This window comes from Lytechinus variegatus, chromosome 18 (genome assembly GCF_018143015.1).
Source record: "Lytechinus variegatus isolate NC3 chromosome 18, Lvar_3.0, whole genome shotgun sequence".
Classification (NCBI taxonomy): Eukaryota; Metazoa; Echinodermata; class Echinoidea; order Temnopleuroida; family Toxopneustidae; genus Lytechinus; species Lytechinus variegatus.
The window spans coordinates 20,679,092-20,698,970 of record NC_054757.1 but is presented as its reverse complement, the minus strand read 5'-3'; the positions used below and the strand labels follow the sequence as shown (position 1 = coordinate 20,698,970).

The 19,879-nt window shown below is 35.5% G+C and overlaps 1 protein-coding gene across 1 annotated transcript in view; it reads left to right on the top strand.

Moving 5' to 3' along the window:
• Window positions 1–17,302: 17,302 nt before the first annotated feature.
• The window catches only part of LOC121432229 (calcium-activated potassium channel subunit alpha-1-like), a 96,114-nt gene continuing 93,537 nt past the window's right edge, over window positions 17,303–19,879 (top strand). The window contains exons 1-2 of the mRNA XM_041630082.1: window positions 17,303–17,325; window positions 18,762–18,872. Of these exons, the coding sequence (XP_041486016.1) occupies window positions 17,303–17,325; window positions 18,762–18,872 (134 nt within the window). The remainder of the gene's footprint in view (window positions 17,326–18,761; window positions 18,873–19,879) is intronic.

Sequence of the window (19,879 nt, the reverse complement as noted above, 5' to 3'; positions counted from 1 at the left end):
CTTAAAGAACTACTAACCCTGGTGTGGATGCATTTTAAATCCATGCACCTCTGCCATTCCCTGTGGAGTATTCCTTGCTAAGTTACTGCATGTAAAACTCTGTTTACAAACAAGACACATTTCATTCAAACAATCACCTCATCAGATAGGCCCATTAAGCATTCATAGAAATAAAGGCATTTATTTTAATAATTTTAGTCAGAGTTGGTAGAAGTTCAATATGATTTCATTTTTTGTAATATACTGTACATAATCTTTTTCTCATGCCCAGAAAATATGTGTAATTCAGAGTAATTTTACAAAACATGCTTCGTACTTAAAATATATAAATCCTTTTTTATTTGAATTACAATTACATCAATCACTCTTCCCTTTTTTTTTCTTGTTTTTACTAATTTTATTCACTTTTTAAAATCGGTGTACTTTCTGTATTTTATGTTTCAAAAACTGAAAATGATTCAAATAATTATTTTTGTATGTTGCAATGACCAAATGGATTTTTTTTGGTTTCTCATATTGAAAGAAAATGAGCGGCCATCTGTCAGCTCTAACTTTGACTAGTTTACTTGCAGAAGGCCTATACTGAAATAGAAGAAAAACTTGATGCATATCAGCAAGTGTTGACGGACACTGTGCCATGCATTCCTGGCTATGCTGCGTTACATGCAAAAGAAGCACTTTGCTCCAAGGGAACGCAAAATGCACTTGATGAATTTATTAGATTTTCTCGTGATCGCTCGCATGGTGTCTGACTATCACATCTTAATGGGAGATGGCAGTTGATATTAGATATTCGCAGGGAGGGGGGAAGGGTCCGTCTTTCCACACGTGCCCATGACGACATGTATAGGCTTGCTTCTGCAACCTACTTGTATGTAGAGGACCATCGAGTCAGGTGGGTGTTTCATCAAGCTGTTTGTGCAAAGTTGCGAATGACTCTGCACGACTGGTAAAACTTTCTTGTGCTGAAAATGATACTATGCCTTCATTTCAAACTTTAGTACCTAAGAGCATGTTCCAGTCCCTTGTAAAATGACTTTAAACTTAAGGAAGAGCTTTATGAAACACCCATTTGGAAAGACTATGTAGACTGAATTATTGTGTAGGTGAAATAGTGTCCCACATAAAGTTTTTATTGTTAGTTGTAAATAACATTTATTAATTAACACAAGAATTATAAACACCTTTATCGTCAATTTTCATTTTCATGTAATTAGAAAGCTGTTTTGCAATGCATTTTACTTGAAATAATGTAGGATGATAATGGCTTCATGGTTACTGGATTAATTTGACTTCAAACTAAACAATACCTCCTGATTATCCAAGTATAAACATATCACACTAAATGGTATCAAATTATTTTGGATATATATAAGTTGCTTTTTCATGACAAAGACTGTCATGAAATTGGCAATTTTTGAAGTATAATCTTTTTTCTCACTCGGCATAAGACCCCATGACTTTGGTTTTTATTGACCCTTGATTTTGATAGAAACGACTGGTCGAGAAGACTAGCTCCCACCTACAGGCAACAGTCACACTCCCATTCCTCTCCTTGATTAAATCGTTCCCATCGGGAGCGAAGGAACACACGAAAGAGCAGAAGAGTGAGTGAAAGAAAGAGAAAGAATAGCAGTTGGAGGGCTCGCATCTCCCAGCATGTTATCATTACTCGCATTCAAAATAGATTAACGCCTTAGCGTGATCATGCGGTGGGCCGATCATCGTCGTGTGTGTAGATTGATGATGGGTATGATATTAAACCATGAGCAAACACTATGAAGTGTATTCGCGATCTGATCTACGTGAAAACAGTTTTTTCTTCCTTCATAATTATGCACCCTCGATCTCACCCCCTCATTGATATTTAGACTCAGTGATTATGAGCATTGATATTGGCCGGTATTCTGAAGTCTGGTTTAACTTAAACTCAGGTTTGAAGTTGTGGTTTAAGTATGGACAGCCAATTGTTACATAATCACTAACAGTAGAGACATCAAACTTCAGCTCATTCGGCTATCAAATCATTTATAATTGTGTAGGAAGTATAAATAAATGATTGTCTTCACCATCGATGAATCAGGAAAGAGCACAGTAAACATAAGAAACATACAACTTAATGAAAATTTTGATACTTTTGGCTTACCATACTTAACCACAAACCTGAGTTTAAATTAAACCCGACTTCAGAATACGGGCCACAGAGTGTACACAGGAATTATAAGATGTAAACCTTAAGCATGATATTTTTTTTTGCTTCAAACATTTAAAGCTGTGTTGACTGTAATCATTTTTTGATAATAGGCTTTTTTGAATCTGTTCATTTTTCATCAGTATTTGCAATACTAATAATGTATAGTGTACATACTTTGTATAGTGCATTTGCTTTTTACTATGTATTTATCCTTGTTGTTACTCTCATTTTAACAAAGTCATAATTGTTTTTTTAATTTGGCAGAGTTTTGAGGCTGTTTAATATATGATGTATGAGTAAGGTTGAAGGGTGTCTCTTCATATATGAACCTTAATAGTGCTGATTTCTTATTCTTGTATATAATGCATAAATTGTGAGTTAGGCCCTTATTGCTTTTCATCATGGAAAGAAAAGCAAGCCACCCTTGCTTGATCATAAATGGGATCCACTTTATTTCCCCTTCAACTGTAGTTTTCTCTTTAATGTTTTCAGTTTTCTCCACCACCTTACTCAGTCTGTCAACCAGAATTTAAGTTTGAGTAAGAATTCCTTGCATCTGTAATAGCATTAACTATCATGGAAACTGTGGCTGTAGTTGTCATGGAAACCACAATTAATGTTCAATTGGGTACATTCCAGACTTCTGAATATGAGTAAATAATCAAGAATGTTGTAATTCTTGTTTCATGTTTAGGTGGTTTCTGTGTCCCCTAATTGAGACAAATTCCATGTTAGGTTTCACTTCATCACACAGAGGTAAATGCACTCCCTAGAGTTCATTGCATGAGAATGCCAGATGCCAAAGTGTGTCCATACCTGCGTATTGAATACATAATAATAAAATAATGATACAGGATTTGTATAGCGCACGTTTCCACCTTGCTAGGTGCTCAAGGCGCTCCTATATTACCCTGGCTAAGCTAGTCTACTGATTCTGGTGCGCACAGCTTTTTGAGGAATTATTTCCTGCCTGTACCCATTTACCTCACCTGGGTCTAGTGCAGCACCGTGTGGATGAATTTCTTGCTGAAGGAAAACGCCATGGCTAGAATTCGAACCCATGACCCTCTGTTTGAAAGGCAAGAGTCAGAACCACTAGACCACAATGCGCCCACATGAGGGAAGTGGATGATTTTTCACTAATTGCAGCCCAAATTGAACCCAAAAAATAGTATTTTTGGGAAAATGATCATCTCCAGAGACGCAGAGTTGCCTCGAGATCTGCCCTAGGTACAACCTTTGAGAATATAGCAAATCAATATTCTAAATATCTCAGAAAAATGGTATTTGCATATTTACTGCAAATTTGCCTGTTGTACAAAAATAGTATCCTTTTAAGAGAAAGAAATAGCCCCCCCCCTGTCAGCAGTAACCTCATCATTGAAAAATAGTCCCTAAAGGATAAAAAAAGATCTAAAAAACCTAGTTAATACAGTGGTGTTTGTTTCATGAAGCAAACATTCTGTGATTTTCACTTACCAGTTTGTCCTTAGCCAACCAGATGCAAGGATTTCAGTAGCTTATAACAGTTGTTAGTGAAAACAACTTGAATATTTGTGTCATGGAACGCTCCTCCCAAAAATCCAGGGTTGAATTTGGGGTGATGTTTGTTTCTTATATACTTCACCTTCAATTGCCTTGGCTTGGTTTTCAGTCACTTAAAACCAAGAATGATTCTCAGTGTGAACACATTCAGAAAATGAAATAGAATGAATTAAATTGAGGTTTAAATAGTTATCAAAGCAAAAAAAATGTATGTGTGAATGCACCCAATAAATAAAATGAATGAATTGACCACTGAATTGGTGCATTTACCTAGAACATAAGGTTTGGATAATTCATCAAGGGAAAAGTAATTCTTAGTGTGAATGCAATCAGAGAAGAAGATGAATGATTAAGACCTGACCACTGGATTACCAGTCGTGCCATTGCCTGGAATATGAGGTTTAGATAATTTATCAAAGTGTAAGGAGAGACGATCTGTTGTGGTTTACCATCCCTAGGGGCCGTTTCATAAAGCTGTTCGTAAGTTAAGAGCAACTTTAAGAACGACTGGTGATCTTTTTTACGTTTGCTAATGAATATACCATTTGCCATAAGAAAGGATCACCAGTCGTTCTTAAAGTCGCTCTTAACTTATCAGCTTTATGAAACACCCCTCCTCCCCTGGAATATTTAGTCAGAGTTTTGGAGATGAAATTGGAGTGATAGAATACAAGCATCAATCTCTGGAGTGTGAGTGCGATAAGTAAACACTGTCAGTAAAGATGACTTCAAGTAGGAAGAAATACTCTTATTTTAGAGCATCAATCGTAATTCATCCAGAACTGCTCTAAACATAGGTTTTTTTTGTGGGCGCAAGTCTTTTGCAGAATAAAAAATTCACTTTTCATAGCCACACTGGAAATAAATAAAGATAGTGATGAATCTGATGATGATGATGATGGTGATGATGTTGATGGTGATGATAATGATGATGTTGATGATAATGATGGTAATAATGGTGATGATGATGGTGATGGTCGTGGTGATGGTGCTAATGGTGGTGATGATGCATGGTATTGAATGATGATGATATTGATTGTAAATAAGTGATGATAATTGGTTAATCATCTAATTGCCTATTTCAAGGGACACTATTTTTTCACTCTGGCTTAAACTCTTGCTGCTGTCAAGGTCAAGTCAACCCCCAAAAAATATTGATTTGGATAAATAAAGAAAAATCAAACAAGCACAATGCTGAAAGTTTCATCAAAATCGGATGTAAAATGAGAAAGTTATGACATTTAAAAGTTTCGCTTATTTTTCACAAAACAGTGATATGCACAACTCAGTGACATGCAAATGAGTCAGACAGTCAGTCGATGATGTCCCTCCCTCATTTTTTCTTTTGTTTTTTTATTGTTTGAATTATACAATATTTCATCTTTTACAGATTTCACAATAAGTACCAACTTGACTGAATCACATAGTACTAAACAATGCCAATGCCAAATGTTCAGGAGGAATTAGTCATTGATTCACTTGACAATGAGGAGAAAATTAGAATACATGTATTTCACATTCAAAATTCAAAAGAAATAGTGAGTGGATGATGTCATCAGTCTCCTCATTTGCATACTGACCAGGATGTGCATATTAAAGTGAAAATTAAAAATGTCATGACTTTTTTTTATATTTTACTTCTGATTATGATGAAATTTTCAGCGTTTTACTTGTAGGATTTTTCTCTTTTTATTCAAATCAACTTGTCCTTTAAAGAATAACGCATGCTTTTATGGAACTCATATTGCAGACATTAGAATGGGTGTGTTATAATGATCACGGAGAAAAGATAAGTCTTCTCTTCAGAATGGTAGACGCTCTCATTAATTTAGCAGCCCACTCTTAATCTCTGATAACATGTGCGGATGAGAGGAGATGCTTGTGTAGGATGCCGGTTCCCATTGCTGAATGTTATGCAAATGAATGATTTGCACACCACTTCAGTATTAAATAGATAAGGAAAGTTGTGATTTTTTGCATACTATTTTTTGTTTTCAAGTATAATTTGTGATAATTGTGGTGGTGGCGATGATGGTCGTGATGATAATAATGATGAGGGGATGCTGGAGCCCATGTTAGTGATGGTGGTGCTGGTAATGGTGATGATGATGATGATTATAATTATGGTGAGTGATGATGATGAGATGATGATGATGATGATGGAGATGTTCGTAGTTTTAGTGGTGCTGATCATGATGATGGTGATGATGATGGTGGTGGTCATGGTGATAACGATGATGGTGATGATGGTTAATGATGATGATAATGAGATGATAATGATGATCGAGATGGTGCTGGAAGTTTTAGTGGTGATGATGGTTATGATGATGGTGGTGGTGATGATGATGATGGTGGTGATGATGATGGTGGTGGTGGTGATGATGATGATGATTATGGCGAAGATGAGGTGGTAGTGATAATGACGATGGTGATAGTGATTATGATGAAGATGATAACCTCTATTTTGTTACATTTATCTCAGGAGTGAAACCCCCTTGTCCCCCGTTACTTTGAATAAGTTGTTACCTGTTACGGCACCCTCTTTGGAGCTGAGAGTGGATGGGTAGGAGATGTCTGCCAGGGCATCTTTCATACAAGAATTATGCTTAGGGGGAGTTGTCTGCCCAGGAGAGATATTTGAAGGGTGAAAAAATAAACAGACGAAAGTGGGAACAGGCTTGTTGATCAGTGAAGTCATAACAACACAGCATTTAGAGATGTATTGCCACATTGTTCTCTGAAGGTGAAATAAGTGAACAAAAAGAAGTCTCAATTCATCATTCCTTGGATAGAATGCTTCTTTTAGACACTACTCTATCAAAAATAAGTGGCTGTTTCATAGCCTTTGGTAGAATTGCCTTCAATTATTACTATGGCCACTTTAATATGGGAGGGTAGTACAAGGATTTATCAATTGCTTTAAATCACCCTTCATACTTTTTAATAAAATGATATCGAAGGTCAGTCTTGTAGATTGTCCATAAGATAGAATTTGGAACCCATTATTACATAATAATGATAAATATAATTGACCGTTCTTGTAAAGAGCATGTCACATTTGAATGTAATGGCTCTGTCCACTTTTAAAGGGCTTTGATGTTATTACCCCAGCTTGAGTCCGGTAGCCTTTTACAGCACACAAGCATTTCAAGGCATGTGTACTGCCAGTTTCCTGTCGGGTTGCTATATACTTCACCCGGGTTGAGTGCAGAGTAGGGTGGATAAACACCATGTTGAAGGAAATTAAGGGCATCATTGGGATTCAATCCCGCAACCCTCTGGTAAATAAAAGCAATTTATGAGAGAAACATTTCCTCATTGTGCCTGTAAGAAAGTATTATAGATATGAGGCTTCAACGTTTATAATACATGTACATACAATACATGTATTTATTTGTCATTGAAATTATAAGAGAATTATCACATAGGTCATATTTATCCAATCGCAGCAGATACGATAATGTCACCTCAAGCCCTCAACACTCAAACTTGGCATGTTCCTATTACCCATAATGCAACAGTGAACAGTGAACTGTAGCTGTAGTCTTGAAATGCAGGCCCGACTGAATGATAACATGCCATTTCACGACTTAATATATTCATACTGCAATGCTTATGTTACCACGTAGCAAAACAATTACTTTCCTCTCAAAAACATTTCATTACTCTATAATTATAAAGTGTTATATTCCCTATTAAAAGTTTCTAAGACTAGCTATTTATAATGCACAGTTAATGAGAAACCACATATATTGTTGGTCAGTTTGCTCCCCCCTTTAAATTATGAGCAAAATGCTTTTATGCTCCCTTGGCAGCAGAGATAAGTTGGTCCTTCAACGACCGGAGCCTACTCCTCGAGTGGTCTTCACCACATCATGAAAACCCTTTCAGAGGAAATGTCAATTTCTGATGCTATTTCAATTGGCAATTTCACACCGGGCACACCCAAGCCATGCAATCATTACACAGAGGTGGTGGTTAGAGTTGTTCAGCTGTGCCCTTGGATGTACACATCATCATAATACATTTGCAATTCTATGAGAGTTAATTCAGAAAAAAAAAATTCCATAGTTAATGTTTCTCTGTTTTGCGTTAAGTTTTCATCTTAACCATATCCCCAAACGATAATGGTGGACATTTTTAGTTTTTTATCCCTGTGGAGGGGAAACAAATTGAAAAAAAATTTTAGTTTACATTTACCTCATCTGTTGTAGCGTTATCATCATCTGGCTCACTTGTAATTCCAAAAGTGAAAAAAAAGAAAACGTCCAAGGATGAAATATTTTTCATTCGTGCTCACCCACATTGTGGACTAGCCTTGGTGCGGAAGTTGCATCTCTGTAGAGTCTTTAACAATCATGTCAACACATTTATTCATTTTCCAATTCTTTATTCACCTTGGGCACACTACAGAGTGGATTTGTGCTTTACATTTTCACTATATACTACCATTAATGCCATGTCATTTTTGCATCCTATTCATTGTGGCCATGAAGGAGAATAATAGACACATTTTACTTTTATGCAAAATGTCTACAAGGACCGAGGATAGGGAGGGTTGAGAGTGGAAGAGTGAAAATATAAAGCTAAAAAAGAGAGATAAAAATGTGAATAATTTGATTACACATTCAAGGATTTTCTAAGGTCAGTTGTATTCAGAAAAAAAAAACAGAAAGGAAGACTGAAAGAACTGGAAAATGTATCATTAAGTCATTGGTAGATCCAGGATCCCCCCAAAAGAAAATTGGTTAGCAAAAGAGAAAAGAAAAAATGTCAATAAATAAATTGGATATTCTGAAGCAAGTTATATTCCGGAAAAGCTAGAAGGGAAGACTGAAAGAATCGGAAAAAGCATTCTTAAGACAGGATAATCCAAGGGGAGGGGGCATTTTTGTTTTTAAACAACTGTGGTATGCAAAAAAAAAATCTTCTCTTGTGTACCACATTTTCCACTAAAAAAAATATTTGTTTTTGTTATGGCTGTCAAGGGGGGGGGGGAACAGGCCATGTGCCCCCACCTGGATCCGTCACTGCATTAGGATCTGTGAAGATAATTGCAGTGAAATCTTATAGCCTATTCATTGTCTGATATGAAGAATGTGATATGCTACACTGTATATTGAAAAATCTTAAATGATTTCTGAGGAATAGAATCCAAATGCACCTATTGAGTAAGCTGAGTTCTTGGAATAGAGACAAAAGAAGGAACTGATTTCCAAGGATACTCGATGCTCACACAAAGACAAGGTGTCTGTAGGAATAATTGTATTTTGAGACGGAGCGGACAAGTCCTTCGTCTATTGAGTATCTAACTGCCCATGTCCAGAACATGTTCGTGTCGGCCATGTTGTTAAAGCTTGATTGATAGAGGGTACAGTGGGTACTGGTGTTCAATGGATCATGTGATCACCCCTTGTACATGAAGAGTTACAAATGATTCAATCAATCGTAACTCTGTGGAAATCTATCAGTGTCATAAATCTGAAATCATCTCAGAAATACCTTAAATAAAGGAGGGAAATCTGGTATGAGTGTAAGAAAAGCCCAAGTCTTGGACTTGGGCTTTTAATCAAGGTGATTAAACTTTTGAATAGGGTATTTAGAAAAATCAAACAATTGTTTAAGAGATTAAAACATTTAGCTGTTTAAGTGACAGGCTATAAATGTGCTTACAATTTCAAACATTGTTTTAACAGTGTAATGGGATTTCTGCAAATAGACGTGGCACAGATTTTTAACAAGTTTCTCGATAAAAATCTTTATGGAAAGGATTTGATCATCACATTGATTATTCCTTTTCCCGTTGCCCGGAGTGATTATCTTTAGCTTTTTACTGTTAACTTCTTGGTTTGGAACGTGAAGAAAGCACCTGTTTCATCACTGTTTTATTTGTGGTAGGGTCCATATGCAGCTGATCTTAATATTGTAGAATATAAGCTTGATGAATTGGTCAGTTTGAAGGAAATTGCAAAAATGAATGTCTTATTATTTGCACATCCTGATGTGAAGATAAAGCATAAAAATGATCTCTCGTTGAGGATATATGAGATGATTATCAAAATAACAATCAGGTAGTATTTCTATGTAAGTATGAAACAAATAAACTATTACTCCCTTTTGCAATTATAAAAGGAAGACAATGAAAAAAATCTGAAAAAATTGTTACAACCGAGATAATTACTGCTTTTAAATGTAATTTGATGAACGTGCATCGAAAAAAAGGAATATTTTGTATACTATATTTTTGTTGTGGATTGAACCAGCTTTGGGTGTGAGATTAAGATTCTCATACAGGGAAATAAACCCTTTTAACTATCATGTAACATGGACTGACAATCATATTTAAAACCTTATTTAGAAAAATATCATGGTGGTTATTTCAGTGCTACACAGATATGCTGAGTCCCTTTTGACTTCTAGAAAAAAAGCCTCTATTTCCTGCATGCGTTAAACAAAAATTCAGTGCATATAAGGAAAGTGACATTTTGATTGACAGATTCACGAATGCAGCAATGACCAAACCTTAAGTAAAGCGTGGATGAATAGACATGAAGTACCATTTCTTTGCGAACGGTTCGGGATCACAGGAAAATGTCACGCCGTACACCTTTCTCTCAAGTGGAGAGGAAAAAACTGGGTATGAAATTGACAAGACTTGCCTGAATGAATCTGCACGAAGGCTGTCGAGAAACTGCCTAATATAATAAGAAATATCCGTTATTGCATTAAATGCTATTGTATTCTCATTTCTCAAATAACGAGTGTCAAATATACAGACAGGGGCAGTGTTAAAGGTTGGAGGCGGGGAGGGGAGAGATTGCCCCCTTTAATCCTTCAAGGGATAAAAAAAAAAAAATGCACCTGAGAATGGATGATAATAATCAACACTTATCAAATACCCTTTTTACACAGGCTAAAATTTCCTTAACCCCGTACTATAGGTGGGGCTAAATTGTCATTTAGCCCCACCTATAGTACGGGGTTAAGCTTAGCCCACTTTCTTTTTACATAGCATTTTTGCAAAGTGGGCTAACCCCACATATAGTACGGGATTATTTGGCCCTGCAAAAAAGCAGGGTTATCCCACCAATTGCGGTGCTAAGAGCAATAGTACGGGGTTAAGATCGCATGTGTAAAACGAAAGTGGGCTAAGCTTAACCCCGTACTATACGTGGGGCTAAATGGCAATTTGGCCCCACCTATAGTACAGGGTTAAGGAAAATGTAGCATGTGTAAAAAGTGTACGAGTGAAGTACTTGTACTACCAATGATCGACAAACACCACTAGTCCGGGGTTAGCGAGTTACGTGTGTGAAAAGCAAGCATTCCTTATCCGCGGTTAGCAATAACAATTCGGCATGTGTGAAAAGGAAAAAAAAATAGTACGGGGTTAGCGATAGTCCGGGGTTAAGAAAATCCTGTGTAAAAAGGGCAAAAGAGTTTTGAAGAGAAAGGACTTAGTACTACATGTATATTCTTGTGAAGATGCACTGTACAGTACAACTGTAAAACACCCATACTTTTTCATAAAGAAATCATGTTCACGTCCTCTTGCCCCCCTCCCTATTTGAATATCCCTGTGCTACTCTTTGAATGGATACGGTAGAATTTGTATGAAATAGACAGTGATAACTTGAATGAATTACCGTGAAACCCTGCACCTTCCAAATGTCTTAACCTTGCAGGGTATATCATACAGTGGCCCTCTTTTCATCAAGTACAGGTTTAAAATTGGAATAGATTGCTGAAGTGTGAGATAAGACAAGCGCGCATATTTGGGTCAACTTCAATTAAGCGTGGCCTCTTGGAGGCGAAAGCTCTCTGCCCGTTCTTAGTCCATTGATCTAGAATGGATAGCAGAAATGATTGATTCATTGCAGTTCGTTCCCTTTCACTTCTGAAGAATAAAATCACACAAATTTCATGGGATGTGAGAAACATGAATTGGAGTATCTTTCCAGATCTTTCTGTTTCATATTTGAAGGAGTGTTGGTTTATTTATATATATTTGAACATTGAGTATTTAATTTATTTTTATATATTTATTTTTTCTTGGGGGGGAGAGGGGTAAGCATTAATCGACCTCTACCAATAGTTCTTACAGGATAATCATGAAAGATGGTGCTATAGAAGTATCTGTCAGGGGAAGATTGGTCAACACAGACACACATATTGAAATCTATTTTGGGATGCCCTACCACGAATGAGGGCTAGATGCATTTCAAATTTGTAACCCAGTACGTGTGCGTACAATCATTTGACCGCCTTGAAAGGATTTTGGATGTGCATAAGTAGATAAGTGCGTGCCCATAAGGGCAAAAATAGCTCAAATCTTTTTCTTTCTTTCTTTCTTAGACAGTGTTAGAAGTGCATATCCTTAGGTCGTTGTAACAGTATACTGCCTCAAAATAACCTTTAAATAAGATTATGATCGATTGTGTTACACCATTTAAGAATACTGCAGTATATTCAATACAACTTGTTCCTTTTCCTTTATTTCTAGTTGATTATTTTTATTTATCTCTGTTATTCATTCACATTGACTTATAAATAACCACAAAAAGGGTAGTCTGTCATAGGACCGTTAAACAATCAACCAAATCATAAAAAATATTGAATTAATAAAATAATGAGGATAAAAACTAAAAGATATCCATGCACATTCAATATGTATTATAATCACTATTTTTAAAGTCTATCATTGTGCAGGCTTTAAAGACTCATTAGATTGTTTGAAAAGTTTTGTATATTCTTTACAAATGATCTTGCAGGATAATAAATTATGACTTCTTTATTTTATTGAAATGTAGAACAACATTCATCCAGTGCATAAAAATAATTCAATGTAGAAAAAACATATTGTACATGTGCATGATGTAAATTAATTCAATATATATCATGTATGAGTATGAAAGTTCATTTGTTCAAACTCTCATTATCTTCAGTGGTATACATGTGGTCCTATAAGAAATTCATCAACAGGATGGCTATCCATATTGTAAATTTCTGACTTTCATTATTATGTAAATCTAGAACTCCTTGAGTTCACTCCTTATATGCTTTTCACACTGCATTTCCTTAACCCCTCATTATCCACAACCCCAGACTATCTTTAACCCCATATTATCTTTTCTTTTTTCTTTTTACACAGTCTTTCTTAGCCGGGGTTAACGCCTTAACCTCGAACTATCACCCAGCTCATGAATATTGATGATTTTGCCACACAGCAAACATGCGATTTCGACTTCTGTGATTGGCTAATGCGTAGCTCCAATTTTCCTTAGCCCAGTTTTGTTTCACGCTGCATCTCTTAGCACTGCAATTGTGGTGCTAGCACTGCAATAAGCCAGCTATCCCATATTGCAGGGCCAGATAGTATCGTACTATGTACCATGCTAGCCCACTTTGCTAAAACGTAGTGTAAGTCCAAAGTGGGCTAAGGTTAAAGGTAAATGCTAGTTTTGGTAACGATATCAAAATGAGTTCGTACAGAATCCAATGAAATGACCACCAAAGTGTCTGTTTGTATAAATAAAACGTATGTGCCAAAGGATTCTGGAAGTAATTGCTGAGAAATCAGCAAATAAACACAGGATTCGGGTAGAGCGTCGGGCCCGACATTCAAAGCAATAATTATACACTGTCCCATGTGCGCTTATCTGTGTTGGGGATCTTCAGTCTGAACATTTTTCAGCGTAGATTTCAAGATTTCACGAAGTTCAGTTTATGTAACTGTACCAGATCTAGATTCTCGATGATATACTGACAATTAAGCCTTGTTTTACAGACTTTCTCATGAAATCAGTGTATTTACTGCAACTACTGGAATTTCTCTTTAACCTGGGGAAATTGGTGGGGCTAAGGGGGTGGATCTGACTTTTGCATACTATTTCTCGGGGTTAAGAAAAGAAAGTGCAGTGTGAAAAGTATGATAGTACCGTGACATGAATTACATCCCCCTTCCACGGTTGTATTTTCATAATACAGTGGGTCATAAGTGTAAATCTCAGCATATATAACAGATGATATATCAACAGGGGTTCTCTTCTTTCACACTGCCATATGGCCAATTGATAGATTACTCTTTTTTGTCATGTTTTTCTACTTTTTTGATGGAAGTTATTTTGTTTCTCATGTACCCACTTTCTGAAATTAAACTTGAAGTTGCTGTCATATGGAATGCATGCTGTACTAGTTTTGGGTATTTCCATAAAGTACACACTGCAAATATGCCGGTGTTAACTTAACACCAGCCTGGTATCTATATTGGTCCACACCAGAGAAGCATTGAAACAACACCAGTAAGAATCAAACTGATATTGGTTTAACACTAATTGGTGTTACTTAAATGCCAAATTGGTGTTAGCCTAACACCAAACTGGTATTGTTTCAACACCTATCTGGTAAGGACCGATATAGATACTAGGCTGGTGTTAAATTAACATATTAATTTTTCAACTATGCTGTCAAGCAACAAAGCAAATAATGTGATGTTAATATACACCGGTGTATATAGATGACAGCACCAGTCATTTTACTTTGGTGTTAAATGCACATTGTTCACACCCATAACATTACACTGACACTTGTTAGTATTATGTTCAAACACTAGGGTGTAATTTTAACACTTTGGGATGTGGTCCTCTCGGAACACCAACTATTAAATGTTGTTTTGACATTCTGGTTTTACAGTGAACTGTGTGTGTTTTAGAGCAGTTTTCCTGCGTTTGCAATTGGTTTCTTTGTTATAAATGTGAATATTAGCCAATGTTGCTTGTAGAATTTGCATGTTAACGGGGTACTCCAAGCTGAAAATAATATAATTTGCGCAGATAAATAAAAATCATACAAACAAAACACTGAAAATTTGATCAAAATCGGACAAGGAATAATAAAGTTATGGCATTTAAAAGATTTGCATTATTTCAATAGAACAGTTCTAAGCATGTCTTCATGAATATTCAATGAGCAAACTGATGTCATAACCCCACTTGTGCTTTTGTATTTTATTTTATTAAATTCGGTTTATTCAAATTTTCTCCTTCAAGAACCCCCAAAATTGGACTGACAATTGATAAAGTGCCCTAGATATTTATCGTTGCAACTTATTTCATTATAATGTAGACATATCATTCACACAAACTATGAAAAATTAAACAATTATGATTTCATGTTATAACATTAGAAAAGGGAAAGTGGGGATGTGACATCAGCCCACCTAATGAATATTCATGATGATGTGCATATGACTGTTTTCACAATATATCGCTAAACTTTAAAACTCAGTAACATTGATATTTGTTATCAGATTCTGATGAAATTTTCAGCATTATGCTCTGTGAATTTTACTCTTTTTCTTAAGATATATATATTTTCAGCCCAGAGCATCCCTTTAAAGACACAGCCCTAACTTTCAGTAATGTGCCATAGATGTCCTCCCCTCCAGTTTATGCAGTTTTCCCTTCGTTGGATAAACTCTTGCCACGCCACTTCAAGCCGCAGTTGCAAATAATCCAAATCATATACAGTTCTTGCCACCATTATTTAATAGATGATATCTTGTTGTCGTTTGGCTATTCATGAAATTCATGAAATTCATTCGCATGGATAAATGACCCAGAAAAAACATGGCATTGCTTTTGTTGTTTTAATAAATGGGGGAGTATCAATTGGCGTACGTAATTGAATTTGGTGCGTGGTTGTCGATAATGATAATTAACGAAGTGTGATCACCCCTGTTAGAGGTAATTGAATAATATACATCATGGTTGAATTAAAGCTAATTGGGTGTATGATTTCTGGCTCTTTATTTGATTCAGCTCTCATGATTATTTTTATTTGGCTATGAATATCAATAACACCAATTACCAATATGAATTTAGACAAGTTGAAAACCATTTGTGGTTGATTTCAATGGGATTGGCTTGATTTGAATGATCATAAGTAACAGTTTTGGGAATAGCTTTCTATTAGTAATACAGTATATCTCTATCATAGGTCTACACATATTTTGCTTTAAAGTAGGAGTATTGAGTAGAATCTTTCATTGGGTCATTAATATTGATACATAGATTCGAGAGGCAAAGAATAGTAGACTAAATGGAGTCATAAGGTTTAAAATAATGATTTACATTTTTTTATAATTTATTAGCATGTAAAATGTCAACAAGCATATGAGTGTTAAAAAAAATAAATTTTTGCAGTAAAGATCATTGTGAAAATCATTTTAATCATAGAATATTGGCTTCCACAACAGAGTCTGCATTACATTGTTTTCAATGTCGATTTTCAAATCCAAACCTTAACATGAATCACAATTGAAAATGCTATTACAAAACATGGATATAATGACAAACAAAGGGTGTGTTCATTCCTGGTTGTAAAAGCAAATGTCTTTCAGATCGCAATTCTGAGGACGAATGTGCAAAAAATGTACGTTTAGAAACGCGATCAGCTCTGATTTTACAAATTTCATCATTGCAAATGGGACACTGAACACGATTGACCTTCCTTTTGATGGGTCAAACTGCGCAGTAAGTTGCTCTAAAGAAAGCGGGAAATTTAAAGACAATATATAATCAGCCTTTTACTTTTGACCATGAATGGTGGAATGCTGATTGCATTTGTGTTCTGTGTTTGTAATGTGTTTTCAATCATGATTAATGTTGCCGTTAAAATAAAAAAATAGAGACATTGATTACTCCCTAATAGAGAGAGAAATAAGGTTCGTCATGGGTCTGTTGTACATAATGTGTGCTCAATACAGCTCTCTGCGTAGACACGTGCCTCTTGACGATTGATTAATTAGATGATTGTTTACCTCACGAGCAAAGCATCGGGCTGTCCTACATAAAATAAACAGTGGGAACTTTGATTATCCCCCTATGATAAACAAGGAGGCAGATTTAAAAAAAATGTACCATGTAGTAGTCTTTGGGTACAGATTTCCTTCTTAGATCCAAGTACCTCCCTGGCACTAGTTTTTCACTGCTGTCTAGCTGCCTATAACAATTCTAAATCTTTTTTTCCTGTCGCCATGATACCTCTGTAAACAAATAGACAATAAAAGTCAGTATTCATTTTTCATACTTTATTGTTAGATGGTACCATGTGACAGAGCCTGTTTTTACACTTCAGAAAAAAAAGGGAAAAAAATTATTTCACATAGAAAAATGAGAATGTCACTGGAATCAGTGAATAATATGTTCATATCTGAGGCTGATTGTAGAATAGCACTTAATAACAAAGCTACAAAGGATAGGACTATCTGTTTGGTCATGTACAATTTCTTGGAAAAACTGCATACATTTCAATCCACGTCTTGATACATATGAAGATGTAATGTAATTCGAGAATGTTGTGCTACACTCTTGCGTTATTGTTTGGCTACTTGGGGTCGGCCCATTGTTACTTAGGAAACTGAAAAATCCATTGCTCTTGTCGTGTCTAATTTATTCCCACCTGCATTGGACAGTTAGCACGATGTCTCCTTGCCTTCTGGCTTGAGACTCGGGTAGAATCCTTTGCCCCCTTACCGTAATAAACAAGAAAACTGTCATCAGTATGGTTGCCATGGAAACCATCTGGTAATGGGGGGGGGAATGTTTTCATCCTCTAGATGCATCTCGGCACCAAGTTTCTTTGTGGATATTTTTGTAATGCATCCTTCCATTTCTCTTAATGCCCATCCATCTCATGATCGATTTGTTTCTTTGTGGAAGCGTGTTTCACATAGAATTCTTTATGAGGCAATATGAATTGTATTCATACATCATATGGGTGTGTGTGTGTGTGGGTGTATGGAAGTATGGATCTTGTCTACACCAGGACCTCTTGATTATCGCCAACAATTTGTTTGCCTTGTTGATTTTCATATAATGTATGCCCATTATATACACTATACAACAAATTTGAATGTATCCAACAGATACAATTATAGTACATTTCTAATAAAATGTATTGAAATATTGTAACCTGCATTATTTCTTCATTTTGTATAAATAGACCATCCCCTAACATCTCTTTCAGTACATTTCCTACATGTTGATATGGTGACACGACATTTGCTCCTGCAACATTGGCTCTGGTCTTAAAGGGCTGGTCCAGGCTGGAGATATATCTCAATAAATAAAATATAATAAAATTCACAGAGCAAAATGCTGAAAATTGGATCAAAGTCTGATTACAAATAACAAAGTTATTGAAATTTAAAGATTTTCATTATCCAATTGAAACAGTTGTAGGCATTTTTTTTAATGAATATTCATTAGATAGGCTGATGATAGGTTTATTCAAAGTTTTTCTTCCAAGAACTTAAACAATTGGATTGACAACTGATAAAGTGCATTGGTTATTTATTGCAACAACTTATAATGGAGACAGATAATAAGAAATGGAATAATTATGATTTCATGTAATAACACAAGACAAGGGAAAGTGGAGATGTGACATCATCACCCCACATAATAGATATTCATGATGATGTGCATATAACTGTTTTCACAAAATATTGATAAACTTTAAATTTGATAACTTTGTTATTTGTCATCCGATTTTGATTTTTTTTTAGCATTTTGCTCTGTGAATTTTACTCTTATTTATTTAGATTTAAATATTTTCAGCCCGGACCATCCCTTTAATAGCTCAGAAGGCATAGGGTTACAGTTAGCATTTTAATAGTTTTTTTGTTCAGAATAATGTTAAGATAAGGATTAGGGTTTATTTAGTTTTGGAGGTTAGGTTTTATATTTGGCTTAACGTGCAAATTTTCCATTAGAAGTAAGAAGTAAGAACAATAGCAAATTTCATGGAACCATTGATTTGTTGATGTTTTATATGATTTCCTGTGATATATTGTGCAAATTAGTGATTCTTTCTTTTTGAATAGATGATCAGTGCCAGGGATTTTCTCAGGCTATATTATTTTCAGCGCTCTTTAGAGCATATCGAGGGTGAAATCACCTTGAGACTGATTATTACACATCCCATTTCATATTCCTCCTTTTTGTATCTTCCATCACAGGCACATTGTAGTGTGTGGTCATATCACGTATGACAGCGTCTCCAACTTCTTGAAAGACTTTCTTCACAAGGACAGGGACGATGTCAACGTCGAGATCGTCATCCTTGACACGTAAGTCAGCCGACATCGTTCTTTCAAAAGTGATTAAGCTACATTAGACCAAGAAGCCATAATTGTTTATACTCAATTGGTCTAAAAGCATTTTATATATATCAGATAGTGTTATACCACATGGACTATAAAACCCATTTGGTCTAATGTCAGTTTTGTCTGATTTCCTGATATCAATTTGGTGTTATTGACTTTTGTTCTACATTAATTTTACTTGGTTTAATACGTGCTTAATTCTCATTTATCTCAAGCCCTGTTTGTCTCATTTCTCTTTCGCATTCTTATATTTTTATTCTGTCCAATGAAAATCTGCGATGATTCATTAACAACTTTGGTTTTACAATTCTGCATTGTAAGCACCTTTAAAAAAAATGTTTTTCAGACTTTCATGTTTGCCTTTTAAAAATATGTTTATTGACAAAAACCTGCTTGAATGCATCCATATTTGAACAAAATATTTGTTGAAATCCATCCCAGGTTTGAAATAATATCAACTGAGTGCAGCCTTTAAGCATAGTGGAATCAGTACTCCCCATATAAATGCATGCGATTGCCAATTTGCACCTCCACATGGGATTAAGTACATAGAGAGGGAGTGTGGCATTGTATATAGAGTTTCTCGCTAACGGACATGACCTCGTAATGGTATTTTTTCATACTGTGTTTCATTAGAACACTGAGGAGTGATGAAGATATACACTTACATTCAGCCTCATCCTAGGTCAGTTCCGAATTTAGAATAGCCAAATCGCAGATTTAGTTGGTTTTGATTGTATTTCATGGTTTTCCTGGTCTTACATATTTCAAGCTTACTTTGTATTTTGATTTGGGATAACGCTCTCTCTGTGAAAAAAAATGAGTAAGTTTACTCACTTTCCACTTAGTGACGTCAGTGATCCCTTAAGTTTGGAATGAATTTAGAGTTAACATAAATTCGAGACGGAATGTTTTACACAAATTTCACTCTGTTAAATAGTTAAATTCACTAGAAAACAATTTGAGACTCA